The 23,856-nt window shown below is 37.9% G+C and overlaps 1 protein-coding gene across 2 annotated transcripts; it reads left to right on the forward strand.

The window, feature by feature from the left end:
• The first annotated feature begins 956 nt into the window (after positions 1-956).
• On the forward strand, positions 957-20,343 carry LOC120079775 (DNA mismatch repair protein MSH3). Of its 2 annotated transcripts, XR_005482359.1 has the most exons (14): positions 957-2,169; positions 3,265-3,456; positions 3,914-4,078; positions 4,867-4,965; positions 5,046-5,297; positions 5,770-6,021; positions 11,236-11,367; positions 11,486-11,746; positions 11,830-11,901; positions 17,916-18,065; positions 18,364-18,837; positions 18,968-19,266; positions 19,358-19,774; positions 19,871-20,343. XR_005482359.1 is itself a non-coding variant. In XM_039034195.1 (13 exons), the coding sequence occupies exons 1-13, from the start codon at positions 1,177-1,179 to the stop codon at positions 19,359-19,361; spliced, it is 3,345 nt and encodes a 1,114-aa protein (XP_038890123.1). In that variant the 5' UTR covers positions 957-1,176; the 3' UTR covers positions 19,362-20,343. The 2 variants fall into 2 exon arrangements, 1 of the variants encoding a protein (XP_038890123.1); XM_039034195.1 differs by having other exon boundaries at positions 19,358-20,343.
• The last annotated feature ends 3,513 nt before the right edge of the window (positions 20,344-23,856 follow it).

The following is a 23,856-nucleotide window of genomic DNA, read 5'->3' on the forward strand; positions in this document are numbered from 1 at the left end:
AATTTGAACATTTCAAACTGACCAAAAAACTGATTCTCACTTGAATCCCTTGAGTTATCTAGGGGAACTTATGGACCTATGGCTCGAAGCTCCAACGATACGTGAATAGCTGACTAAACTCTTTAGGAAGTCCCTCACAATTAAAGTTTTTAAAGATCGCCTCGGGAGTTAGTCATCTTGTCTAGGATAAGTAGGAGTATTATGGGGTTTAGAGTATGTCTTAGTTTATTGTATTGCAATTTATTTTGTATGTACAGTACAATGCACTCACTTTAGGACAAGTGAGAGATTGTTAGATTTAGTGTCATAAATCTCGTGGATCTTGTAGTTTATAATTTGTAAATATAAATTATTTATTTAATAAAATAAGTAGTATGCTATTCAAAATTTAGAACGTATTAACTCAATCCAATAAACTAAGATCGAAGGTTATTTTATGTAGCTTGAACAATATGTGGTAGACATACAAGTGGATCATGTTCAAGTAATAACCTAAAAGGTATGCAGTATATGGATAAGGTTAGGTGTTTTATCTTGGTGATATTGCGGATATGACCCACTTTGTAAGTATTACAAACGATTTGGTCCAATACAAAAGTGAGGTATCTTATACAAAAAGTTTGTATAAGACTGGACGGAGAAATGATTAATTGACCATAGGTAATTCAATCTCAATCCTGAGAGAATTGTGGACTCCTGTCTATTTGTATGGGTGAGAGTCACTCGAGTCGTCGACTTAATAAGCTTATCATTTTGGGGATTTGTTCAAGGTAGGGAGCTGGAAGTATAGGATTGATACACAAAAGTTTAGTTTGAAGTTGATAAAAACGTAATGCAGAATTGAGTTTAAATTTTAGGATTGAAATTCCAAGACTTTCGAGATAGTTCAAAATAATTTTACGAAGGGACACCAAATAAAGCAAATAGGATCTCTCACTCTTTGATTTTAACCCCTGGCTAGTTTCTGCTTTCATCCAGTTGGGGAAGGATTTGAATATAAATGAAGAAGACGTAGAGTTTACGATGTAAGTACTTATTCCCAAAACCAAAACTCTTCCATTCCAGTCTGTAGAGAGCGAAAAAGCGCGCCAAAGCTATGGCCACTATGTTTGTATACATGCCAATGCGATCGCGTGTATGAGAAGAAGCAACAACTGATTTTGTTCTGCAAATTTCATGGGGAAACAGAAGCAACAAGTGATTTCTCGATTCTTTGCTCCAAAACCCAAGTCCCCATCTCTTTCTTCTTCTTCCTCCTCCTCCGCCGCCGCCTTAACTCAGCCGACCCAACCGTTATCACCTCCTAAGATATCAGCCACAGTCACTTTCTCCCCTTCCAAACGCCTCATTTCTTCTGCACTTGCTTCTCAGTTAACACCACCCAAATCCTCTAAACGCCCCAAACTCTCTCCTCATACCCACAACCTGCTGCCTTCCGTCCCCAATCCCTCACTTCACAGAAGGTTCCTCGACAAGTTCCTTGAACCCACCGATGACTCTTTCGAACCTTCTAATCAAAACCCCAGAACCTCGAATGACGTTGATCCCAAATACACCCCTTTGGAGCTACAGGTTGTGGACCTTAAGAAGAGGTACCCTGATGTTCTTCTCATGGTGGAGGTTGGTTACAGGTACAGATTTTTTGGCCAAGATGCTGAAATAGCGGCTCGTGTTTTGGGTATTTATGCTCATTTAGATCGTAATTTTATGACTGCGAGTATACCCACGTTTAGATTGAATGTGCATGTGAGGAGGCTGGTTAGTGCAGGGTATAAGGTGGGTGTTATCAAACAAACCGAAACCGCTGCGATTAAGGCTCATGGGTCGAATAAGTTAGGCCCCTTTTGTAGGGGATTATCAGCTTTGTATACTAAAGCAACATTGGAGGCAGCCCAGAATTTAGGGGGAGCTGAAGAAGGATGTGGTGGAGAGAGTAATTACTTGTTCTGTGTGGTTGAAAATAGTATGTTGGTGGGTAATTTGGAATGTAGAATCGAAAATGGGGTTGATGTGAAAATTGGGACGGTTGCCATGGAGATATCAACTGGGGATGTTATTTATAGGGAATATGATGATAACTTTATGAGAAGTGGGCTTGAGGCAATGCTCTTGAGCTTGTCTCCTGCCGAGTTACTTCTTGGGGATCCCATATCAAAGCCAACAGAGAAGGTATAAATTATTATTGTAGGTACATTAAAATGTTGTGTCAAGGAAGAAACGAGAAAAGTGCTTTTTACACAATCTTCCTTCCTTTTTGTCTATTTTGTCAACTTCTTGGGCAATCGTAGGTTTTAATTCTGCCTGGGTAGCTTTGTATTGAGTAGGAAGCCTTTCTTTTACTGCAGCATTGAACTTTGTTTGTTGCTTGCTGTATTGATCGTGTAGGTTGTATGCCTCTTGTTTGTGTGGTAGGGTAATTGAAGTTTCTGTTAGGATGGGTGTCTGATGGCTACAGCTTGAATTATCGTTTGAATGGAAAATTTATTCAACTTTGACGTTTCTGGCCCACTTTTGTATCATCGTCTAGAGAACACCCCAATTATAGCTCATCAATGCTAGCAGCATTCTTCAAACAATGGGGTAGAAGGATGCACACCGTGCAAATATGTTTCTTGGACATTTTCACCTGGATTTTTATTTGATTTCATTTATATTTGGCCCAACTTTTTCCAGGTATTTTGTCTAATTGTTATGGTGGCCTAGGAATAGCATTATGGGGTACATGTGTATGGAGGAAGCTCTGGATGATTTCCAGGAAAATATTGGGTGTGGGGTTGGCTTAGCCCTAATCAGAGATTACTCTGATGCTATTCCAAGTAGGAATTTTCCAAGGAAAGGAGAGTGATTCAGGAGCCGGGGATCACTTGAACATGGGGTAGGCATAGTTATAGGCTTTCCTCCAACTTGGTTGGTCCACGTGCACCCATTTGGTTTTGTATGTGATGCCTTTCAAGAGATGGACTCAAACTGAATAGGCTTGGAAATTGCGCTCTCAAGCTTGATCCAATGGAGTAAATTGGACTTTCTTCTATCAACTACAACTTTTAGTCATTCATACTACAACATCATGTAGTAGCTAAGAACATGCTTTTTCCTATTGCTATTTTTAAAAATTACATAATTACATCAGTGGTCTCATTATGAACCATGCTTTCCTATATTGATCACTTGACTTATGTATTTTCCCCCTTTTCTTGGTTGTTGGTTTCTGTTCCTTTAGACTGTAACTTACCACTATTTCTGATAGGGATTGTTTGTGACTAGTTATTACTAGGTTATGCTGGACCTGCTTCAAATGTCCGTGTGGAGCATGTTTCACGAGATTGCTTTAAAGATGGCAGTGCACTTGCTGAAGTGGTGTCTTTATATGAAAACATTGACCAAGATAACTTAGCTGAACATCACAACCCTGATTCAGTGTTGGTTGGACAAAAAAGTGATCGCACAGCAATTAAGGTACAGGCGTTAGGGATTTTTCTTTATGAATAAGAATTGTATTTTCTGCTTTCCGTAGGTCTGTTTCAGGCTCTTGTTAGAGTTTCCCAGCATCCCAACTTGCTTTATCTTCACACAAAAAAATAAAGATAAAAACAAATAAATAAATAAAAGATATTTTAAACCATGTGTTGTAATAACTTTTTTGCTATTCACCTCATTTCTTATAAGAAGTTGTCATGACCATCCTTTTTTGTCGTCTTGTTTGTTGTTTATTTATGCATGATTTCTTCTTTTATGTTTCTCATTCTACTAAAATGTATTTTCTTCTTCTGAGACTATTTTATAAGAAGTTTCATGACCATCCTTTTTTGTCATCTTGTTTGTTATTTATTTATGCATGATTTCTTCTTTTATGTTTTTCATTCTACTAAAATGTATTTTTTTCATCTGAGACTATTTTATGCTGAATTTGAAGGAAATAGTAAACATGCCAAATTTAGCTCTTCAAGCCTTGGCCTTAACCATTCGTCACTTAAAGAAATTTGGTTTAGAAAGGATTGTGTCTTTGGGATCTTCTTTTAGGCCATTCTCATGCAAAATGGAGATGACCCTTTCAGGCAATACACTTACACAGCTCGAGGTAATTTCATATGTAAATATACTATACCAAAAAAATTCATAGAAATTTATCAAAGCCAGTATTTAAATCTTTTGAACTTTTTTTTTCTTTTTCTTTTTTAGTGTAAAGTACACTTTTGGTGCTTGAGATTTAAACTTAGTTTCTATGGTCCTTGAGTTTTCAAAGCTTACACTTTTGATCTCTGAGAAATGAGAATTGAATTTAGTTTCTATTTGGTTATGGTGGTTTGAATTTGATGGGGTCAATCCCAAAATTTAAATTTGATTTCTAATTAGTTTTTGAAGCTTGAAATTGATGTTTAATTGGTCCACGAGTATAAAAAACAATAAGAGAAATCCAACTCATTTAAAGAATACATATGTGCAAAGTCTAGTCCACATATTTTAACTGACATGTCATTATTGTTACATCAACTAGCAGTCAACTCTACTTAGGAACTATTTAGAAACTAATTTTAAACTTCAGGAATCATCGATTAAGAATCAAATTCAAACCTCAAAGACCAAACATTTCACTTTTGAAACTGAAAAACAAAATAGAAACTAAATTCAAATATCAAGGATCAAAAGTGTCAGTTTTGAAAAACCTAGGGACTAAATAGAAATTAAGCTCCAACTCCCAAGGACTTAAAATGTATTTTACCCTTTCTTCTCTCTTTGGTTAAATTTTTTGTATGCCATATCATTACAAGAGCAAGTATCCACCCTTAAATACTAGAGGGCTATATTCATTTACCTGTTCAAGTGCTTCGTTTGTTTTTCTTACTGTATTTATATCCTATGTTTTAGGTTTTGAAGAATAATGATGACGGTTCTCAAACTGGATCTTTATTACAGTGCATGAATCATACCCTTACAATATTTGGTTCAAGGCTTCTTCGCCAATGGGTATGTATCATATTATGTTTTCTTTTATGCTATTAGGTTGATCATATTTCCTCTTCTAAAATTTACAATTTATGGTACAGATAACACATCCTTTATGTGATAGAGACATGATAATCGCTCGTCAAGAGGCTGTGTCCGAGATTGCTGCATCTATGGTATCTTCTAAAGTAACTCAAAATAACAGAGTGTTGGATGAAGAAGATTCTGATGTAATGGTCATTGAACCTGAATTGAATTATTTACTTTCATTGGTGTTGACAACCTTGGGAAGGGCACCAGATATTCAGCGTGGAATAACCAGAATCTTTCACCGAACAGCAGCCCCATCAGAGGTACTGAGAGTTACTTTTATCTTTTTAGTGTTAGGAGTAGGGGTGCATTTCCTTTAGCGCTAATGATAGTTTTTCATTTGCTTCAGTTCATATACCTGAAATAAGAGCTAATTTAATTAAAATGTAATGACATTGTGAAACAGCTCGTGAACCTTTTTGTCCATTTTGCTCAACTGAGAATATGGTTAGCTTCATTCCAGTGGCACTTCTATATAAGGTGTAGTGTATATCTATTGCCTTCATTTTCCCCTCTTCCAGTGCAGGGGTAGGGGATCTGTGGGGTAGGTGGATTCTTAACACAAAAAAAAAAGGGGAACTTTTCTTATATTTTGCTTAGTTTCGATATTTCGTTTATTTGTCATAACTGCATTGGTCCTGTTTTAGTTTATGATTTACACTTATTTTACAATTCCTATTGATTTTGCGTTTTCTATATCGCACAGTGACAGTTTCCATATAATGCATCATGCAGTTCATTGCAGTTATTCAAGCTATTTTATTTGCGGGAAAACAGCTTCAGCAGTTTCACATCGATGAAGGGGATGACAATTATTCCAGTGAAAGTATGATTGACTCCAAGCTCCTAAGAAAGATGATTTTATCCGCTTCTTCCTCTGGTTTAATAAATATTGCTGCAAAGCTTTTGTCAATGATCAGCAAAGAAGCTGCAGATCAAGGAGACTTTCCTAACCTAATGATCATCTATGGTGACCAATTTCCAAAGGTATGTACTTATTCGAATCTGTTGATTATTTTCTTTGTTGTGAAATTCTCTACTGTATTTATTGTATTATATTTGCTGTTTTTTATTCTTTCCTTATTTGTAATTGAGTATTTTTTCTATTTAAGAAACCCTTTCCTCCTAAGAGAAATAAGAGAAAATAATGTTTTTCAACATGGTATCAGAGTTTTAAAGGTTTTGAAACCCTAAAAATCCAAAAGAAACCCTAATTTTCTGAAAACCTAAAAAAACCCTAATTTTCTGAAAACTTGAAAAAACCCTACCTTCTGTTGCCACCGCCGCCGCCGATTAATCTCCGTTTGTTTGCCGCTGCCATCGGTCACCTGAAGCATCGCCGTCGAACGTCGCATCTCCACCGGACTTCTAGATCGTCGCATCTCCTCCGAACGTATTTTTTGGTCGTGTTTTTCAGTTTTAACGCTCGTCCGTTGGTTGTCTTTGCCGTTCGACATTGTCTGCATTGCCGACCGCCGTTTTTGCTACTCAGTGCCGCCCATTGCCGCCGTCCGCCATTGTCTCATCAAGTTGTTGGTTTGTTTAGCCTTTGTTTGGTTTTTTTTTTTTTTTTTGAATTTTTTTTAAAAAATTTTCTCCGGATCTATTGGTTTTACTTTTTATGTCTTTGTTTCTTCAACGATATGTCGGACACTAAGGCACCCATTACTAGAGTTTGCGACAATCGTGTCCATTCAACCGGTCCCGCTGTCCAAATAACTACCATTCGACTTAATGGGGATAATTTTCTTCGTTGGTCTCAAAGTGTTCGGATGTATATTCGTGGACAAGGGAAGATTGGTTACATCACAAGAGAAAAAACCGCACCTAGTCCAGATGACCCTTCATTCGCTGGGTGGGACGCCGAAAACTCCATGGTTATGACTTGGCTTGTCAATTCCATGGTTGAAGACATCGACTGTAATTACATGTGTTACTCTACTGCCAAGGAATTATGGGATAGTTTAACTCAGCTGTATTTTGATTTGGGCAACTAGTCACAAGTGTTTGAGTGAACTTGAAATTGGGTGATATACGACAAGGAACTAACTTAGTTACACAATACTTCCACACCTTAAAAAGGATTTGGCAAGACCTTGACCTCTTTGATACATATGAGTGGAAGTTTACAGAGGACCAAAAGCATTATAGGAAAACTGTTGAAAGATGGTCATATTTACAAATTCCTTCGATGTTGAGTTTGATGAAGTTAGAGGTAGAATACTTGGAAAAACTACTATTCCAACTATTAATCATGTTTTTCCTAAAGTTCGCAGGGAAGAAAGTCGCAGGAATATTATGATTTGCAAAAAAACATATTGATTCAATTGAATGCTATGCATTGGTGATTGAAAATAATGCAATGAAAGCTTCTAATCAATCCAACAAGCCACATGAAAAGCTTTGTGTCTGGTGCGACCATTGCAATAAGCCTCGATATACGCATGAAACTTGTTAGAAACTTCATGGAAAACTTGCAAATTGGAAAAGTTCTAAGCAAGGTGACGAATCCCATTAGCATACCTCTAATGCTAATGTTGTTGAATCCAATCCATTTAATAAAGAGCAAATTAATCAAATTTTGAAGCTGCTAAAGAACAATTCATCATTTGGTAATCCTAGTATTTCCTTGGCACAATCAGGTACTTGTCCTCAAGCTTTCTCTTGCCTTAATTCATCAACATGGATTATAGATTCTGCAGCCTCTGATCATATGACCAGTTCCTCTTGTTTATTTGAATCATATTCTCCTATGTATTGCAATGAAAAAATTCGCATTGTCGATGGTAGCTTCACCTCTCTTGTAGGAAAAGGAATTATTCCTTTGACTACAAAACTTATGTTACGTTCTGTCCTTCATGTTCCAAAATTAGCTTCTAATTTGTTTTCTGTTAGTAAAATCTCTAAGGATACCAACTGTCGTGTTATCTTTTGTGAAACTCATTGTATTTTTAGGATGAGGATTCGGGGGGACGATTGGACGTGCTAGGATGATTAATGGTCTTTATTACTTTGATGAAGTTTCTGCTAGTCCTAAAAAAGTTTAGGGCTTGAGTAGTGTCTGTTCTTCTTTTGTTAAAGAAACTATAATGCTTTGGTATCGTAGATTAGGGCTTCCAAATTTCTTCTATTTAAAGTATCTGTTTCCCAATTTATTTAAAGGATTTGATTGTTCAATTTTTCAATGTGAAAGTTGCATTTTTGCCAAATATCATCGATCCACCTATTTGCCTAAATCTTACAAGGCTTCATCACCTTTTGGTCCATCTAAAGTCTCGACTCATAGTGTTAAGTGTTGGTTTATTACCTTTTTAGATGATCACATTTGTTTAACTTGGCTTTATTTGTTAACGAAAAAGTCAGAGGTAAAAGAGGTTTTTGTTTGGTTTTACAATATGATTGAGACTCAATTTCAAACTAAAGTTCGAATTCTTCACTCTGATAACAACATTGAATATTTTAATGAACAATTAACCAATTTTTTGCAAGATAAGGTTATTTTTCACCAAGCTACGTTTCGTGACACGTCTCAGCAAAATTGCATTGCTGAGTGAAAGAATAGACACTTACTTGAAGTTGCTCGTGTCCTTATGTTCTTTATGAATGTTCCAAAATATTTGTGGAGCGTCTTACAGTTACATATATGATCAATCGGATGTCGTCTAAGGTTTTGAATTTTAGAACTCCTCTGAATCACTTCAATGAGTTTTTTCCTAATAACCGACTGTTCTCTGATTTACCAATTAAATTGTTTGGGTGTACTGCTTGTGTCCATACTCCTTCCCTTTCTTGAACTAAACTTGATCCTCAAGTCGCTAAATGTATTTTTGTAGAATATGTCTCTTATAAGAAGGCTTACAAATGTTTTGATCCTTTGACCAACAAGTATTTTGAAAGTATGGATATGTCTTTTTTGGAGAATCAATCTTTTTTTGGCCCAAATTCTCTTTAGGGGGAGACATCTAACCTTGAAGATAATTTTTGGGACACTTCATCTCTCCCAAATATCAGTGGTTCAGAAATTATGAGTTCTAGTCCTTTGATGCCAAGTATGGGGAGTTCTTCTACAAGGGAAGAAACACTACAAAATGACTCTACAAGTCGAAATCCTGAACTTTAGGTTTATACTAGAAGAAACTTGACTCGAAGAGTTCGAGATCAGATAGTTGACTTATCACAGGACCAATCAAATACTCCGATGAATGATCCTGAAGATCCAGGTATTAGACACTTTACTTTTATTCCTCATAGTTCTTCATCTCCCAATCCTTTACCTGATGTCTCTGATCTTGATATTCCAATTAGGAAAGGTACTCGTAAATGCACCAAATATTCTATTGCAAACTATCTTTCTTATCATAGATTGTCTAACTGTCATAAAGCCTTCACATCCAAAATAACCAACCTATTTGTTCCAAGGAATATACAGGAAGCCCTAAATGATTCGAATTGGAAATTAGCTACGATGGAAGAGATTAATGCGCTGAAACAAAATTGCACATGGGGCATAGTAGAACTACCAAAAGATAAGAAAACAATGGGATGCAAATGGTGTTCATTGTAAAATGTAAAGTTGATGGTAGTATTTAAAGGTACAAGGTCAAATTGGTTGCTAAGAGGTTCACTCAGACCTATGACATGGATTATTAAGAAACATTTGCTCCAGTAGCTAAAATTAATTCTATTAGAATCCTGTTATCTGCCTCTTTATCAACTCGATGTTAAGAATGCTTTTCTTAATGGGGATCTTGAAGAAGAGGTTTTTATGGACTTGGCACCTGGTTTTGAGGTGGATCTTGGGATTATCAAAGCATGCAAGTTAAGGAAATCATTATATGGGCTTAAACAATCTCCCAAAGCATGGTTTGAACGGTTTGGAAAGGCAATCACAAGCTATGGATTCAGTCAAAGTCAATTGATCATACTTTATTCTATAAACATATTGGAAGTGGTAAGTTGTTTTTTTTTTATAGTGCATGTTGATAATATCATTCTTACATGTAATGATGAGACAGGGTTAAATATCTTGAAGAAAAACCTTACTAATGATTTTCAAATCAAGGACCTGGGAACTGTAAAGTATTTCCTAGGCATGGAGTTTGCCAGGTCTAATAGTGACATTCTTGTCAACCAGAGGAAGTATATTCTTGACCTATTGAATGAGATAAGTTTACTTGGTTGCAAGATAGCAGAAACTCCCATTGAGCATAATTTAAAATTGATAACTGCAACTGAGAAAGAGGTAAAAGAAAAAGAAGAGTACCAGAGACTTGTGGGGAGACTCATATACCTCTCTCACACACGTCTTGACATTGCTTTCGTAGTTAATGTGGTTAGTTAGTTCATGCATGCTCCGGGTTAGTTCACTTTGAAGCAATTTATAAAGTCTTGAGATATTTGAAAGGTACTCCAGGAAAAGGTATACTATTTAAGAAGCACAGTCACCTACATGTCGAGGTTTACATTGTGCTCATTGGGCAGGCAGTGTGATTGATCGAAAATCTACTTCGAGTTATTGCTCTTTTGTTGGAGGAAATCTAGTTACTTGGAGAGAAGTAAAAAACAAAGTGCGGTTGCTAGAAGTAGCGCTGAAGCGGAATTTAGGGCGTTAGCTCATGGTATTTGTGAGGGCATGTGAATAAAAAGACTATTGGAAGAATTGAAATTTTTTTAGACAATGCCCATACGCATTTATTGTGATAACAAGTCAGCAAATTCCATTGCCCACAATCTAGTTCTTCATGATAGACTGGAACATATTGAAGTAGATAAACACTTCATAAAGGAGAAGATTGATGCAGGAATAATATGCATTCTCTTTCTTCCGATAGCCGAGCAAATTGTAGATGTGTTAATTAAAGGCCTTCCAAAGTGGCAATTCAACAAGTTGATTGACAAGTTGGCTATGAATGATAATCTTCAAACTAGCTTGAGAGGGAGTGTTGATTATTTCCTTTATTGTGAAATTCTCTACTGTATTGTATTATATTTGCTGTTTTTTATTCTTTCCTTATTTGTAATTGGGTATTTCTTCTATTTAAGAAATCCTTTCCTCCTAAAAGAAATAAGAGAATATAATGTTTTTCAGCTGAATCAAAATGTTTCTTCATTGTCTACAATCATTTTCTTAATTCTTTGCTGTACTTATCCGTACATTCTGCTTTCATTATCCTTTTGTAATATTCTCTAGTCTTTTTTCAGGTTGCTAGAGCTCGGAAGAAGTCTCAATCTGTAAGAGATAAATTGGATTCTCTGATCACCTTATACCGCAAGCACCTTGGAATGCGGAAGTTGGAGTTCACTAGTGTGTCTGGAAATACGCATTTGATTGAGGTTGTTCATTTCAAACTAACATGCAAAATAAAAACATTTCAGATACAACTAATATTTGAACTGGTAGGGATGCTTAGAATGATTTTTGTTAACTTCATGCTTAATGTCTTGTGTACAGTTAGCCTCGGATGTAAAGGTGCCTTCAAATTGGGTTAAGGTCAATAGTACCAAGAAAACCATAAGGTATCACCCACCTGAAGTATTGGCTGCGTTAGACGAGCTCTCTCTGGCAAATGAGGAGCTCATGGTGGCATCTCGTGATGCTTGGGATAGCTTTCTAAGTGGATTCAGCAGATATTATGCAGAGTTTCAAGCTGCTGTTCAAGCACTGGCTTCCATCGACTGTCTGTATTCGTTAGCAATTCTCTCAAGAAATAAGGTAACGTTTCATGTAGAAAAGCTGCTTCAATTTTCGTAATATGATGTTCCAATGTTATTCCTTTTAACTTGAATTTCATACAGAACTATGCTCGCCCAGAGTTTGTACATGATGATGAACCTGCACAGATACTTATATGCTCTGGACGCCATCCGGTACAATTTTATGCTTACCAATGTTCTCTATTCATTCAACTAAATTACTTTCTCATGTCTTTCTTCCTGTGCATGTACAAGATGTCTTTTTTATTTCCATATTTTTGGGATGAGGCATTGGATATGGTTGGTATTAAAAGCAATTGAAACAGTTTGGTTTTGCTTTTTATCCCATAGTTGGGATCTACTTTTTGTTGAAATCAACTAGGATAGGTCTTATTGGAATAGAAGAGAGAGAAAAACGACACAAGGAGTTTACGTGGAAAACCCTAATTCAGGGAAGAAAAACCACGATAGAAAAGGACTTATTATTTTAATGTCATACTTACAATAGACCCTAACCTCAGATATAAATAGAATGAGGTCAAACCCTAATTTAGCAAATATAGTATAAATTACAAAAATGCCCTTAGGGCTAACTTCAAGTTGGGGCGTAGATATCAGCAAGACCCAACTTGCTAATACAAGCTTCAAACGTCTGTCTTGATAACCCTTTCGTAAGAATATCTGCAACCTGTTGGACTGAAGGTACATAGGGAATACAGATAGCTCCACGGTCTAACTTTTCTTTAATAAAGTGCCTGTCAATTTCCGCATGTTTGGTTCTATCATGTTGCACGGGATTATTCGCAATACTGATGGCAGCCTTATTATCACAATACAGCTTCATGGGCCCCGGACTACTCTCGTGAAGATCAGATAAAACTTTTTGCAACTAGATTTCTTCACACACTCCCAGACTCATAGCTCTATACTCTGCCTTAACACTACTTTTGGCCACTACACCCTGTTTTTTACTCTGCCAAGTTACCAAATTTCCCCTTACAAAGGTACAGTACCCAGAAGTTGACTTTCTATCAGTCACAAATCCGGCCCAATCTGAGTCAGTATATGCCTCGATGCTCCATGTGTCATGTTTTCTGAACACTAAGCCCTTCCCAGGGGTGGACTTCAGGTATCTCAAAATTCGAGTCATAGTGCTCCTCATATGGACTCTGCATGAACTGACTTACACACTCACAGCATAGGAGATGTCGGGCCTAGTATAAGATAAGTAAATTAGTTTTCCTACCAAGCGTTGATACCTCTCCTTATTCACATGAACTCCTTCCGAAATGCTTTTCAGTTTACTATTGACCTCAATAGGAGTGTCAATGGGTTGGCATCCAGTCATTCCTGTTTCCTTCAACAAGTCCAGAGTGTACTTCCGCTGAGATACAAATATTCCTGCTTTTGATCTTGCCACTTCTATCCCGAGAAAATACCTCAAACTACCAAGACCCTTGATTTCAAATTCACCTGCCATCTTTTGTTTTAGCTTAGCAATTTCTGCCGTGTCATCTCCTGATAGGACGATGTTATCAACATACACTACCAACATAGCAATCTTTCCTAAGGGTGATTTTTTGGTAAACATGGTATGATCAGAATGCCCCGAACAAACCCTTGGGACTTAACAAACACGGTGAACTTGTCAAACCATGCCCTAGGGGACTGCTTCAACCCATATAAAGACTTCTTGAGTTTGCAAACATGATTCTTAAACTTAGCTTCGAAACCTGGAGGTGGACTCATGTAAACTTCCTCTTCTAACTCACCATTTAGGAAGACATTTTTTACATCTAGTTGACATAGGGGCTAATCTTTATTTACGGTGACAGACAGAAGAACACAAATCGTGTTTAACTTAGTCACTGAGGAAAAAGTTTCTGAATAATCAATCCCATGCGTCTGAGTGAACCCTTTAGTAACTAACCTGACCTTATATCTCTTGAGTGTTCCGTCAGACTTATACTTCACTGTGAACACCCATTTTCAACCAACTGTTTTGTGACCTCGAGGGAGAGCTACTAACTCCCAAGTCCTATTTGCCTCGAGAGCTCTCATTTCCTCCATTACTGCTGCTTTCCACTCGGGAACTTCCATGGCCGTATGTACACTGGTAGATATTGCTAGAGCATCTAGCTGAGTAGTGAAAGCCTTAAACCAGGAGATAAGTTACTATAGGTCAGAAAACTATGCAAAGGGTACTTTGTACATGACCTGGTTCCCTTTCTCAAAGCAATTGGCATATCCAGAGTGGTATCATAGTTGTAAGTTTTCGTCTGTCCCTCTTCAGTATCAGACTTCTGGGACAATTCTGCATCTTCTTGAGGATCTTTCAGCACCTCATTACCTCTTGAAGTTTCAACCTTCTCTGAGCTCGTCTCATCATTTTCTATGTTCCCAGACTTCTCTTCAAGAATCTCCTCTGAAACAACGGGATCTTGAACCTGAGCTAGTTCCGACGTTTGGACACTTTCCGATGGAACACCAGGGGTTTCCTGAATTTCCTTTATGAGATTCTTCCTATAGTATGTTATACAGGGCACTTGTCTAGTAGGAAAGACCGACACGGGAACAATAGAAGCAGAGTTAGGTTCAAGACTAGGAAGACTAGGTTCAAGACTAGGTAAACTGGGTCCAGGAATATTAGGACTAGGCTCAAGTTCAGGAATATTAGGACTAGGCTCAAGATTGAAGCTAATAGGTACGGAGTACGTGGAACTGTTAGTCTCTTCATTTGTGGTCTCTCCTTGAAGATGACTAACGGGAAAGAACAGTTTATCTTCAAGGAACGTGACATCCATAGTGACAAAATATTTTCTGGAAGATGGGTGAAAGCATTTATAGCCTCGCTGATGAAGGGGATATCCGACAAACATACATTTTTTAGCTCGTGGAGCAAACTTAGTCCAGTGTGGACCATGAGTATGAACAAAAGCTGTACACCCAAACACACGAAGAGGAACCTCAGGAATAAGACGGGTAAACTGATAGGACTCTTTGAAGCACTCAAGAGGGATTTGAAACTTTAGAACTCGTGAAGGCATTCTATTAATGAGATGAGCTGCGGTAAGAACAACATCTCCCCATAGGTACGAAGGGAGAGACGCTGGAATCATCAAGGAACGAGCAACTTCAATGAGGTGGCGATTTTTTCCGTTCAACCACCCCATTTTGTTGTGGAGTATATGCACACGAGTTTTGATGGATGATTCCCTTTGACGCTAGGAATTCCTAGAAGGCGTGATTGACAAACTCACGGCCATTGTCACTCCGAAGAATGGCAATCTTTGTGTTGAACTGTGTTAATATAGTGGTATAGAACTGTTTGAAGGTAGATAAAACCTCGGACTTATCAGCAAGGAAATATACCCATGTAAGTTGGGTATGGTCATCGATGAAAGTTACAAACCACCGTTTACTAGACAGGGTAGAGATGCTTGAGGGACCCCTAACATCACTGTGGACCAGGTGAAAAGGCTGGGTAGGTTTATAGGGCTGAGAAACAAACGACACGCGAGGTTGTTTAGCATGTATACAGACATCACAAGATAATGAAGAAACATTCACATTATGGAATAAATGAGGAAATAAATATCACATATATTGAAAACTAGGATGTCCAAGACGAAAATGTCACAATAAATAATTTGTTTCAGACATAGTAAACGAAGATAAAAGACTAGTACAAAACAAGCTTCTGGAGGAAGCATCTTCAGAAAGGTAATATAGGCTTCTGTCATATCAGGCAGTGCCACTCGTCTTCCCCGAGCTCAAGTCCTGAAACAAAGCAGTATCTGGTGAGAAGACAACTCTACAGTTCAAATCTTTTGTTATTTTGCTTATTGATAATAAGTTGTAAGAAATTTTGGGCACATGTAAGACATTTTGCAGAGTTAATCCCTAAATGGTGACAGTCTGCCTTTTCCAGCAACAGGAGCGAAGGATCCATCCGCAATTCGAATCCTCTCATTTCCAGTGCTTGGATAGTATGAGAGAAACCGGTCAGATGAGCCAGTCAAGTGATCGGTCGCTCCTGAATCTAGAATCCATAACTCATTCCCTTCAACAAGGAAACTAAAAGATTGAGGGTTACCTGATTGAGCAACTGTTTTGATCCCTATGGTACCTGAATCACCAGGGTTGGTCACTGGAGGCTGTGTCTGAGGTTGTGCGGCCCCTTTAACTGATTCACCCACTAGAGCACGCCCAGATTTCGACTTGTCATTCGGAGGGTACGTTTACTATTCGGAGGGCGACCATGCAATTTCCAACACTGATCCTTCGTGTGCCACTGTTTTTTGCAATGCTCACATACTGGGGGTGTTTTACTATTCTGCTTGTTAACATCAGCTCCAACGGACTTCACCCCGAAGGCAGCTGACTCTACAGTGGTAACATCCGGCCCATTCATTGCACTTGATCTATCTTCTTCCAATCTAACCTCTGAACAGACCTCCATGAGAGACGGTATTGGTTTCTGCCCTAGTATTTGACTCCGAACTGTATCAAATTTGGGGTGCAACCTTGCAAGAAAATCATACACACGCTTAACCTCTTCTATCTTGGAGTATTGAATTCCATCTTGCGAGCAGTTCTAGACGATCTCCCGACATAGATCCATTTCTTGCCATAATAACGACATCTTGCTGAAGTATGACGTTACATCCATGCTCCCTTGTTTGCATTCGTGAACTTGTTTATGTAGAGTATACAGGCGGGATGCGTTCTGACGCCTCGAATATAACCGTTGGACTGCATCCCAAATATCTCGGCCAGTGGCTGAATAGAGTAAAGATTTCCCATTTTGTGGTTCCATGCTACTGATTAACATTGAGCGGAGCAAAGAATCCTCTGCTTTCCAGACACGCTCTTGAGGATCCCCAGGATTCGGTCGTGGTATCTCTCCAGTCAAATATCCAAACTTATGGCATCCCTCAAGAACCATTTTAATTGTTTGGGACTAAGAGAAGTAATTTTGCCCATTCAGCTTCTCTCCCGTGATCATTCTTGCAGAATTTCCTACAATTCCAGATAAAAAATTAGTAGTAGGAAGAGTAGGAAACATTGATACCGGATTTTCTGAATACATCGGGGAAGAATCATGGCCATTCAATCTGGTTCCAAAGACGGCCATCTGTTGCTGGAGACTAACCAATTGTTGTTGGAGTTCCCCATGAGATTCAGATCTGGAATTTTTTTGTCCAAAAGTCATGGGATTTTCTTCAACGGAATCACCCATTCGAAACTGAGGTTGAACTGGGTACACATGAGGAAGAGGTTGTCCACCATGGTACTGTGAAGAAGCTACTGCCGGAAGTCCACCGGCGGCAAAATGCGGCAACCTGTGACTGACGTTGCTCCCAGATGGCTACGACGGTGGGTAACAGACATAAGGCTCGGCGATCGGCTGCGAGGTTGAAGAAATCGCGCTGATCTGACCCGACCCGGTAGCTGGAGCAAACCCACGACCGTCTGGAGCAGATCCGATCCTGTGCGAAGTCGAGGAACCGATCGGTTGCGAGGGACAGAGTGCGTTCGCCGGAGAAGAATCGCTTGCATCCGAAGCTGAGGGACCTTCATCGATGATGTTCGGCTGGAACGGTTGAGTCTGGAAGCTAATTGGTGTGCTAGCTGGAGCAAGCCCACCACCTGCTGTTCGGCTTGCCGGCTTGATCTATTCGGCTGCGCCACCTGGGATGATGGTTCGGAGATATCGATCAACTGCTGCTTGAATCACAGCCTCATTAGTCAGTGTACCTCACCTATCAAGTTTGATGACTGAGTTTCTTCTATCGGGGCTAGGGTTTAATCACCTTGCTCTGATACCACATTGGAATAGAAGAGAAAGAAAAACGACACAAGGAGTTTACGTGGAAAACCCTAATTCAGGGAAGAAAAACCACGATAGAAAAAGACTTATTATTTTAATGTCATACTTACAATAGACCCCAACCTCAGATATAAATAGAATGAAGTGAAACCCTAATTTAGCAAATATAGTGTAAATTATAAAAATGCCCTTAGGGCTAATTCAACGTATTTCAACAGCTCTTTCCAAGTAGCAGATAATTATCATTTTATAGGTTGGAATTTGCATTTTCTTGTGATGAAGCTGAATATCTAGGGAACATAGGTGACTTTTATGTTGTGGCTGTTATATGTGTCTATCATATATGATGAGGCAGGTTTTGGAAGGTACATTACAAGGCAATTTTGTCCCGAACGACACAAATTTGGATGTGAATGGAGAGCATTGTCAAATTGTAACAGGGCCAAACATGGGGGGCAAAAGTTGCTACATTCGACAAGTTGCTCTCATTGCTCTAATGGCTCAGGTAAACCAAATGGTTCCACTTTTATTTGCAACTATGTGTTGTATATATATTTAAATAAAAAAACAGACATAACAAAACAAAAGGAAACAAAAAACGGCTCACAAATGTAACAAGATGCTTGCTATGTGAATAATCTGTCATGTTCTTGCTTTTCACTCCCATCTTCCCCTCTGCTTCATCTTCGAAGTTTCAATATATTGGATCATTCTCTTGTTAGGCTTGCTCTCTTTTTTTTCTTTTCCTCAATTACACATTTCTTTCAAGCTTACCCTACAAATATTTTTTCTGATCCATGTAGGTCGGTTCCTTTGTACCGGCATTCTCTGCAAAACTTCATGTCCTGGACGGTATATACACTCGAATGGGTGCTTCTGACAGTATTCAACAAGGTAGAAGCACCTTTTTAGAAGAAATGACTGAGACTTCACATATACTCCATCATTCCACATCACGTTCCTTGGTCATAATTGACGAACTTGGGAGAGGTACAAGCACCCACGATGGTGTGGCCATTGCGTATGCAGCTTTGCATGATCTTCTCCAGCAGAAGAAATGTTTGGTCCTCTTTGTCACCCACTATCCTAAAGTTGCTGAGATTGAAAAGGAATTCCCAGCATCTGTGGGTGTATACCATGTCTCATATCTTACTTCACACAAAAATCCAAGCTTGTCAGGCCCAAAATCAACCGAGGAGGATGTGACTTACCTATATAAGCTCGTTCCTGGTGTTGCAAAGAGTAGTTTTGGTTTCAAGGTTGCACAACTTGCAGAGGTAACTTTATCTATCCTCCTGACCTGCCCCCCCGTTTGAAATCTTATGGAGCGTCCTCACTTGAAAGCTTGCGTGAATGCCCTTTACTTGTTGTGACCCTAGTTCTTTTTGCCTTTATTATATTTTTTAGATACCTTTATCATGTATTGCACGGGCCACAGAAATGGGGGTCTGGTTAGAAGAAATGGTAACAAGAAGAGCAAAACGTAAATCCAAAGAACAGCATTTGCAAGAAGCATCAGCCAAGGGGTTGGAATGGGAAAGCTTCCAGTGCTTCCTCGAAGATGTCGCCATGTCAGAAGAGAGAATTGATGATTATGAGGAATTCTTTCTGTTCTTGAAAGCTACAATATGTTCTGCTGATGATATGGGAAAAATGTGCCATCAAATTTACCAAGCTAGAAACATGGCCATGAACTTGTTAGGAAGGTAAAACACAGGAATTTGACCTCAATTACTCTCTTTTGTACTGCTGTAGTGTCTTGTTCATTTAATTCATTTTAGTGCTATGAAATGACAGGTGATAGAGATTACTCATCTTGGAGTGGATAATCAATGAGTTTTTTTGGGTGATCAGTGAGGAGGAAAACCCCTCGAGCTGAGTGTACAAAGGGCATTAGTTCAGTTTGATTTCTGTTAGTGGTTTTCATTCTTTCTTTTCTTTTCTTTTGTGAAAGGGCCATCGTGTACAGAAATCCATCTAGTTTTGTAAGATCACAAACAGCCCATTTTGTTGGAGGAAATGATGAATTAGATTCATTCATGAAAGCCAGATTCTAAATCCTATGCCTTCTGTCAGAAAAGCTCTCATTGCAATATAGATATGCAACTTCTATTGCAACAGACATGGTACATTATTGGCCTTCCAGTGGAAGTCATTTACCCTTTAAAGTAGCTAAGAAAGATCTCAACTCTCTTGCCTTTCTCTCATGTTCAGGTGACTGATCAGTTTCTGTATCACTCAAATCAATTACATCAACCTTTTGACTATTTTTCTGTTGAAATTTTGAAACCTTACGGGTTTGCATTGCAGGTGAAGGGCTTAAGAGATTTATGACCTCAATCCTCTATGTGCTACAGCTACGAGCATGATCAACAACGATAGGCTCAACATCAAGAAAAAGCTCTTGGTTCCGTTCATCAAGACCAGTATCAGAAGTCTTTGAACTATTGGAACCTGGGAGAGATTATGAACTGTCGTGCTTTCAGATTCGATTTCAAGCAACAGAGTCTTTTATCAATTTCAACCACAGCAGCCTCCAACTTTTTTGTTTTAGTTTTGCGCTTATTTTGTTTTCTGCCTTCAGCTCTTTGCTCAAATTCTAAAATCATCTTGGAATAGGCACTGTAGAACATATAAAAAGAAACAAGGTGAGAAATAATAGTCTTAGCTTAGTGGTAGTTAAACATTTTAGTCAACCAACTAGATATTTTAATGTTATGGAAGAAACTGAGATGCTAAAATATAAGCAGTATACTTGTAAATAACAGAATCATTTCAGTAAACTCCATACCTCTGCAAGTGATCTGCTGGCACAACAGATGAATCAAGTCCGTCAATATTTTTCTTAAAAACCTTATAGCAGTCATTGTCCTGGACTTTCCAAACAGTGGACAAACAGATACAATATACCGACTCTCCAATGGCCAGTATCCATATTTGGGACAACTCATAAAAGTAGAAGAATCAAAGAACAATAAACCAGGTTTCCATGGTTAAAGAAACAGAATTACATCTTAAAGTGGAATATTGAAACCAAGTTCTGATGTTTTAGACCGAATGTTCTTGAATAGCCGTAGATTTCTTTATGCTATCTTTGGAAGAAGATACTCATCTAAACCACATATGGATGTATAGGCCGTCGATAGTTCTTTCATATTTGATCTAAGTCGAGCTGAAACCAGCCCCACCTGCTCGAGTACTCTATATTTCGGTTCTTTTACTTCTTTCCATTATATCTGCCTACCATTCAACACTTTCCTTCATCCCCATTCTGTAACGAAAAGAATGAAGAGTTTCAGTATTCTAACATGTTATCTGCAAGAGAGAGCTAATTTAATGGATGATAAACAGGCATAAAGCAAAGATGAGATGTCTTTCATTGTTGGATCTCCATCTCATAAACCCATTAGTTTGCATATAATAAACACCCAACTTTCAAGTTCTTGAATTGATACAAACTGACTACATAAACGTATCCATCATAGCCAGAAATAGCTTCAAACATGACTCTTTAGTTTAATTTCTTAAGATCGAGATAACGAGAAAGTTCTTCCGTTGATGTTGCTCTCGGGAGATCTTGCACATCCATGCATTCAAATGATGTGACAACCCAAATCAAATGTAAAGAAAACACGAGATATGATGATAAATTTGATTTTGAGAAAATATCAAATACAACTTAATTTCGCCTATCCTTCAAATAACCAAATAAATGATTTTCGAATTTATGACCGAATTATTCATCATATTGCAGCAGGGTTCATAATTTCATTATTATATAAACTTGTCCGCCAGGAAAGTGATTAGCAACTTAGCAGAAAAGGAAATGTGAAAGAGTTCAACAGATCCCTGGGATGCTAAATACTGTTTGATTTATAGTTTTCTACAACACCCAAGAAATGCTAAATACTTCACAACTATTTTGGAATGTTTGAAAATAACTGTTTGTAAAGGGTTAAACAATCATCCACCATCAACATTTTGAAACATATACGTTTTAGATTAATTAAAATGACCTTTAATGTGTGGGTATATATATTTCAAAGAGACATCTGGTCAATATTATATAGAAGGAAATATTGGACATTTGTTGATGTTACAAATCTCTTAATCTTAACATTTTTTTTTTTTTTTTAAAAACCCTTAGCTTGTATTCTAACACCAAATAAATACATTTTTTTAAAGTATAAATTGAGGGTGAGAGATTTGAACCATGGACCTTTGAATCTTGGAGGAAGAAGTTGCATATTATTCATTTCGCACGTGCTGACTTCCTAGTGCCGTTGGTTTTTTAGATAGGGTTTTTTGTACAAATGGCTTCATTTGGGAGGCCCAAATGAAAAATGGTCACCTGTAGAAAAAGTAATGAAAATTAAAAGTGGCCTTCTGTTGACGTCATTCACGTGTGATTTTACTACTTCGCCCCTAAGATGCACCTCGCGCGCTTGCCAACTCGATCCTTGATGACTCATCACTCGATTCCCATTTGGTCGTCACACGGTCCTTGATGCACGGTCACTTGACATCTAGATGCATGGTCATTCAATATGACTGCAATCGACACGTGTATACTCGATCATAGCCATGTCATACTCGATACTCGATTAATGTATACTCGATCATTTTGAACTTTTTGAATTCTTAACCCATTTGAAGTCTATTATTTCACCACTTCAACTTGTTTCTTAGACTATTCTCTCTCATCTTCCGATTTTATATCCCTCGACGACTGCACCTATACACTCGAAACTCTCTCGATTCTCTCTGCATCATGTAACATTATTCTCTTTGTTTATATTTTGACATCATTCATCTCTTTATTTGTTATATTTTGGCATCATGTTCCTCGACATGCACTTGCATGTTCCTCGATACTTGATTGGTATGATTTTCATTTCGTTCATATCTTGCATGTTTAGCTGGAGCTTAATTTTTTTTTTTTCATTTTGGTTTTCATATTTATGATATTTCAGACCGTCTAGAGTTTAGGGCTTGAATAGGATAAGTCATGAAGGTGAAAAATCAAACCGAATGCTCGATAATCGACCATCTAGCCATATGTAATGTAGCGAGTAAGGGACCCTATGCAACATGTATCGTGTATCTGGTATCGAGCAATCGCGTATCATATATCGAGTATCGAATATTATATATCATGCATCGAGTATCGAGTATTGAACAAAATGTTTATTTTCTAGTGTTTTTTGTTATTCTATGCAGTATGGCTAGACAATTCAAGATTCCTCCTCAAGATCGTTTCCCAAGCCAAGTGACCAACCTATCCTCTCACATTGAGACGGTTAACAAGATTGTGAAAGAGAAGCTTACTACTAGTCAACTTGCTCTCTTCAAGAAGACAATATTTGGACGATTCATGGACATGGACATTGTCTTCAAGATAAAATGCATGATTTTAGGTTGCAGTATGGTACCGAGTTATGGGCCGATCAGTTTTTTTTATTAGGTCTTTCTATGTAAATTTTGACAATATTTATAAATGTATGAACCACTTAATTTTATATGAGCAAATTGTATATTTCCATAGTATAAAGTTTCAAGAAACTGTGTGTATATTTCCATATTAAGCAACTGTATGTAGATCGAGTATACATGATTTTAGTGTCGTGTATCGAGTAACATGCATTGAGTATCGAGTAACGTGTAACATGGATCAAGTATGGTTTAATGAGTATTGTCGAGAAATTGTGTATCAAGTAACATGCATCGAGCAACGAGTAACGTGTAAATTGAATCAAGTATCGAGTATTTATTAGAATATCTTTACTTTATAAAATGAACAATATAATGTAGAGTAATAAATTATAAAGTATTTATCAAAATTATATACATTATTTGACATTGATTGTGTTTGGGTCCCTTAAGTCTCGGTCCTTGCTCGTTTGTTGCATTTGGACATATCAAGTGGTTCGTTGCACTTTTGTCTATTATGTCTAGTTTGGCCACACCGTCCACATTTCTTTAATGTGACATGTTCTCCAGTAGACGGTATCCTGTTTACCTTTCGTTTACCAACCTGTACCACTCTTTTGGTTGGGAGTATTTTTACCTCGGTATATTCTGGTGGATTTTTCCATTCGGATACATGACTAAGTGGGTTTATTGACTTCACATATGCTAGCACTAGAGAATCAACACTATAGAATCTGCTGCATAGAGTAAACGGATTGATATTGCGGTCTCTAGCTGCAGCAATAATGTGCAAACACGGAATCTTCAAACACTAAAATTGTATACAACTACATTCTCGAGTGTTAAGGCTGATGATACCATCTAAT

This window comes from Benincasa hispida, chromosome 1 (genome assembly GCF_009727055.1).
Source record: "Benincasa hispida cultivar B227 chromosome 1, ASM972705v1, whole genome shotgun sequence".
In the NCBI taxonomy this organism is placed as follows: domain Eukaryota; kingdom Viridiplantae; phylum Streptophyta; class Magnoliopsida; order Cucurbitales; family Cucurbitaceae; genus Benincasa; species Benincasa hispida.

Excerpts from the sequence above, each read along its gene's own strand:
- LOC120079775 (XM_039034195.1), top strand. The coding sequence starts at position 1,177 with ATGGGGAAACAGAAGCAACAAGTGATTTCTCGATTCTTTGCTCCAAAA. Across the intron at positions 2,170-3,264 it reads TATCAAAGCCAACAGAGAAG|TTATTACTAGGTTATGCTGG; the intron begins GTATAAATTATT and ends GTTTGTGACTAG. Across the intron at positions 11,747-11,829 it reads CAATTCTCTCAAGAAATAAG|AACTATGCTCGCCCAGAGTT; the intron begins GTAACGTTTCAT and ends AATTTCATACAG.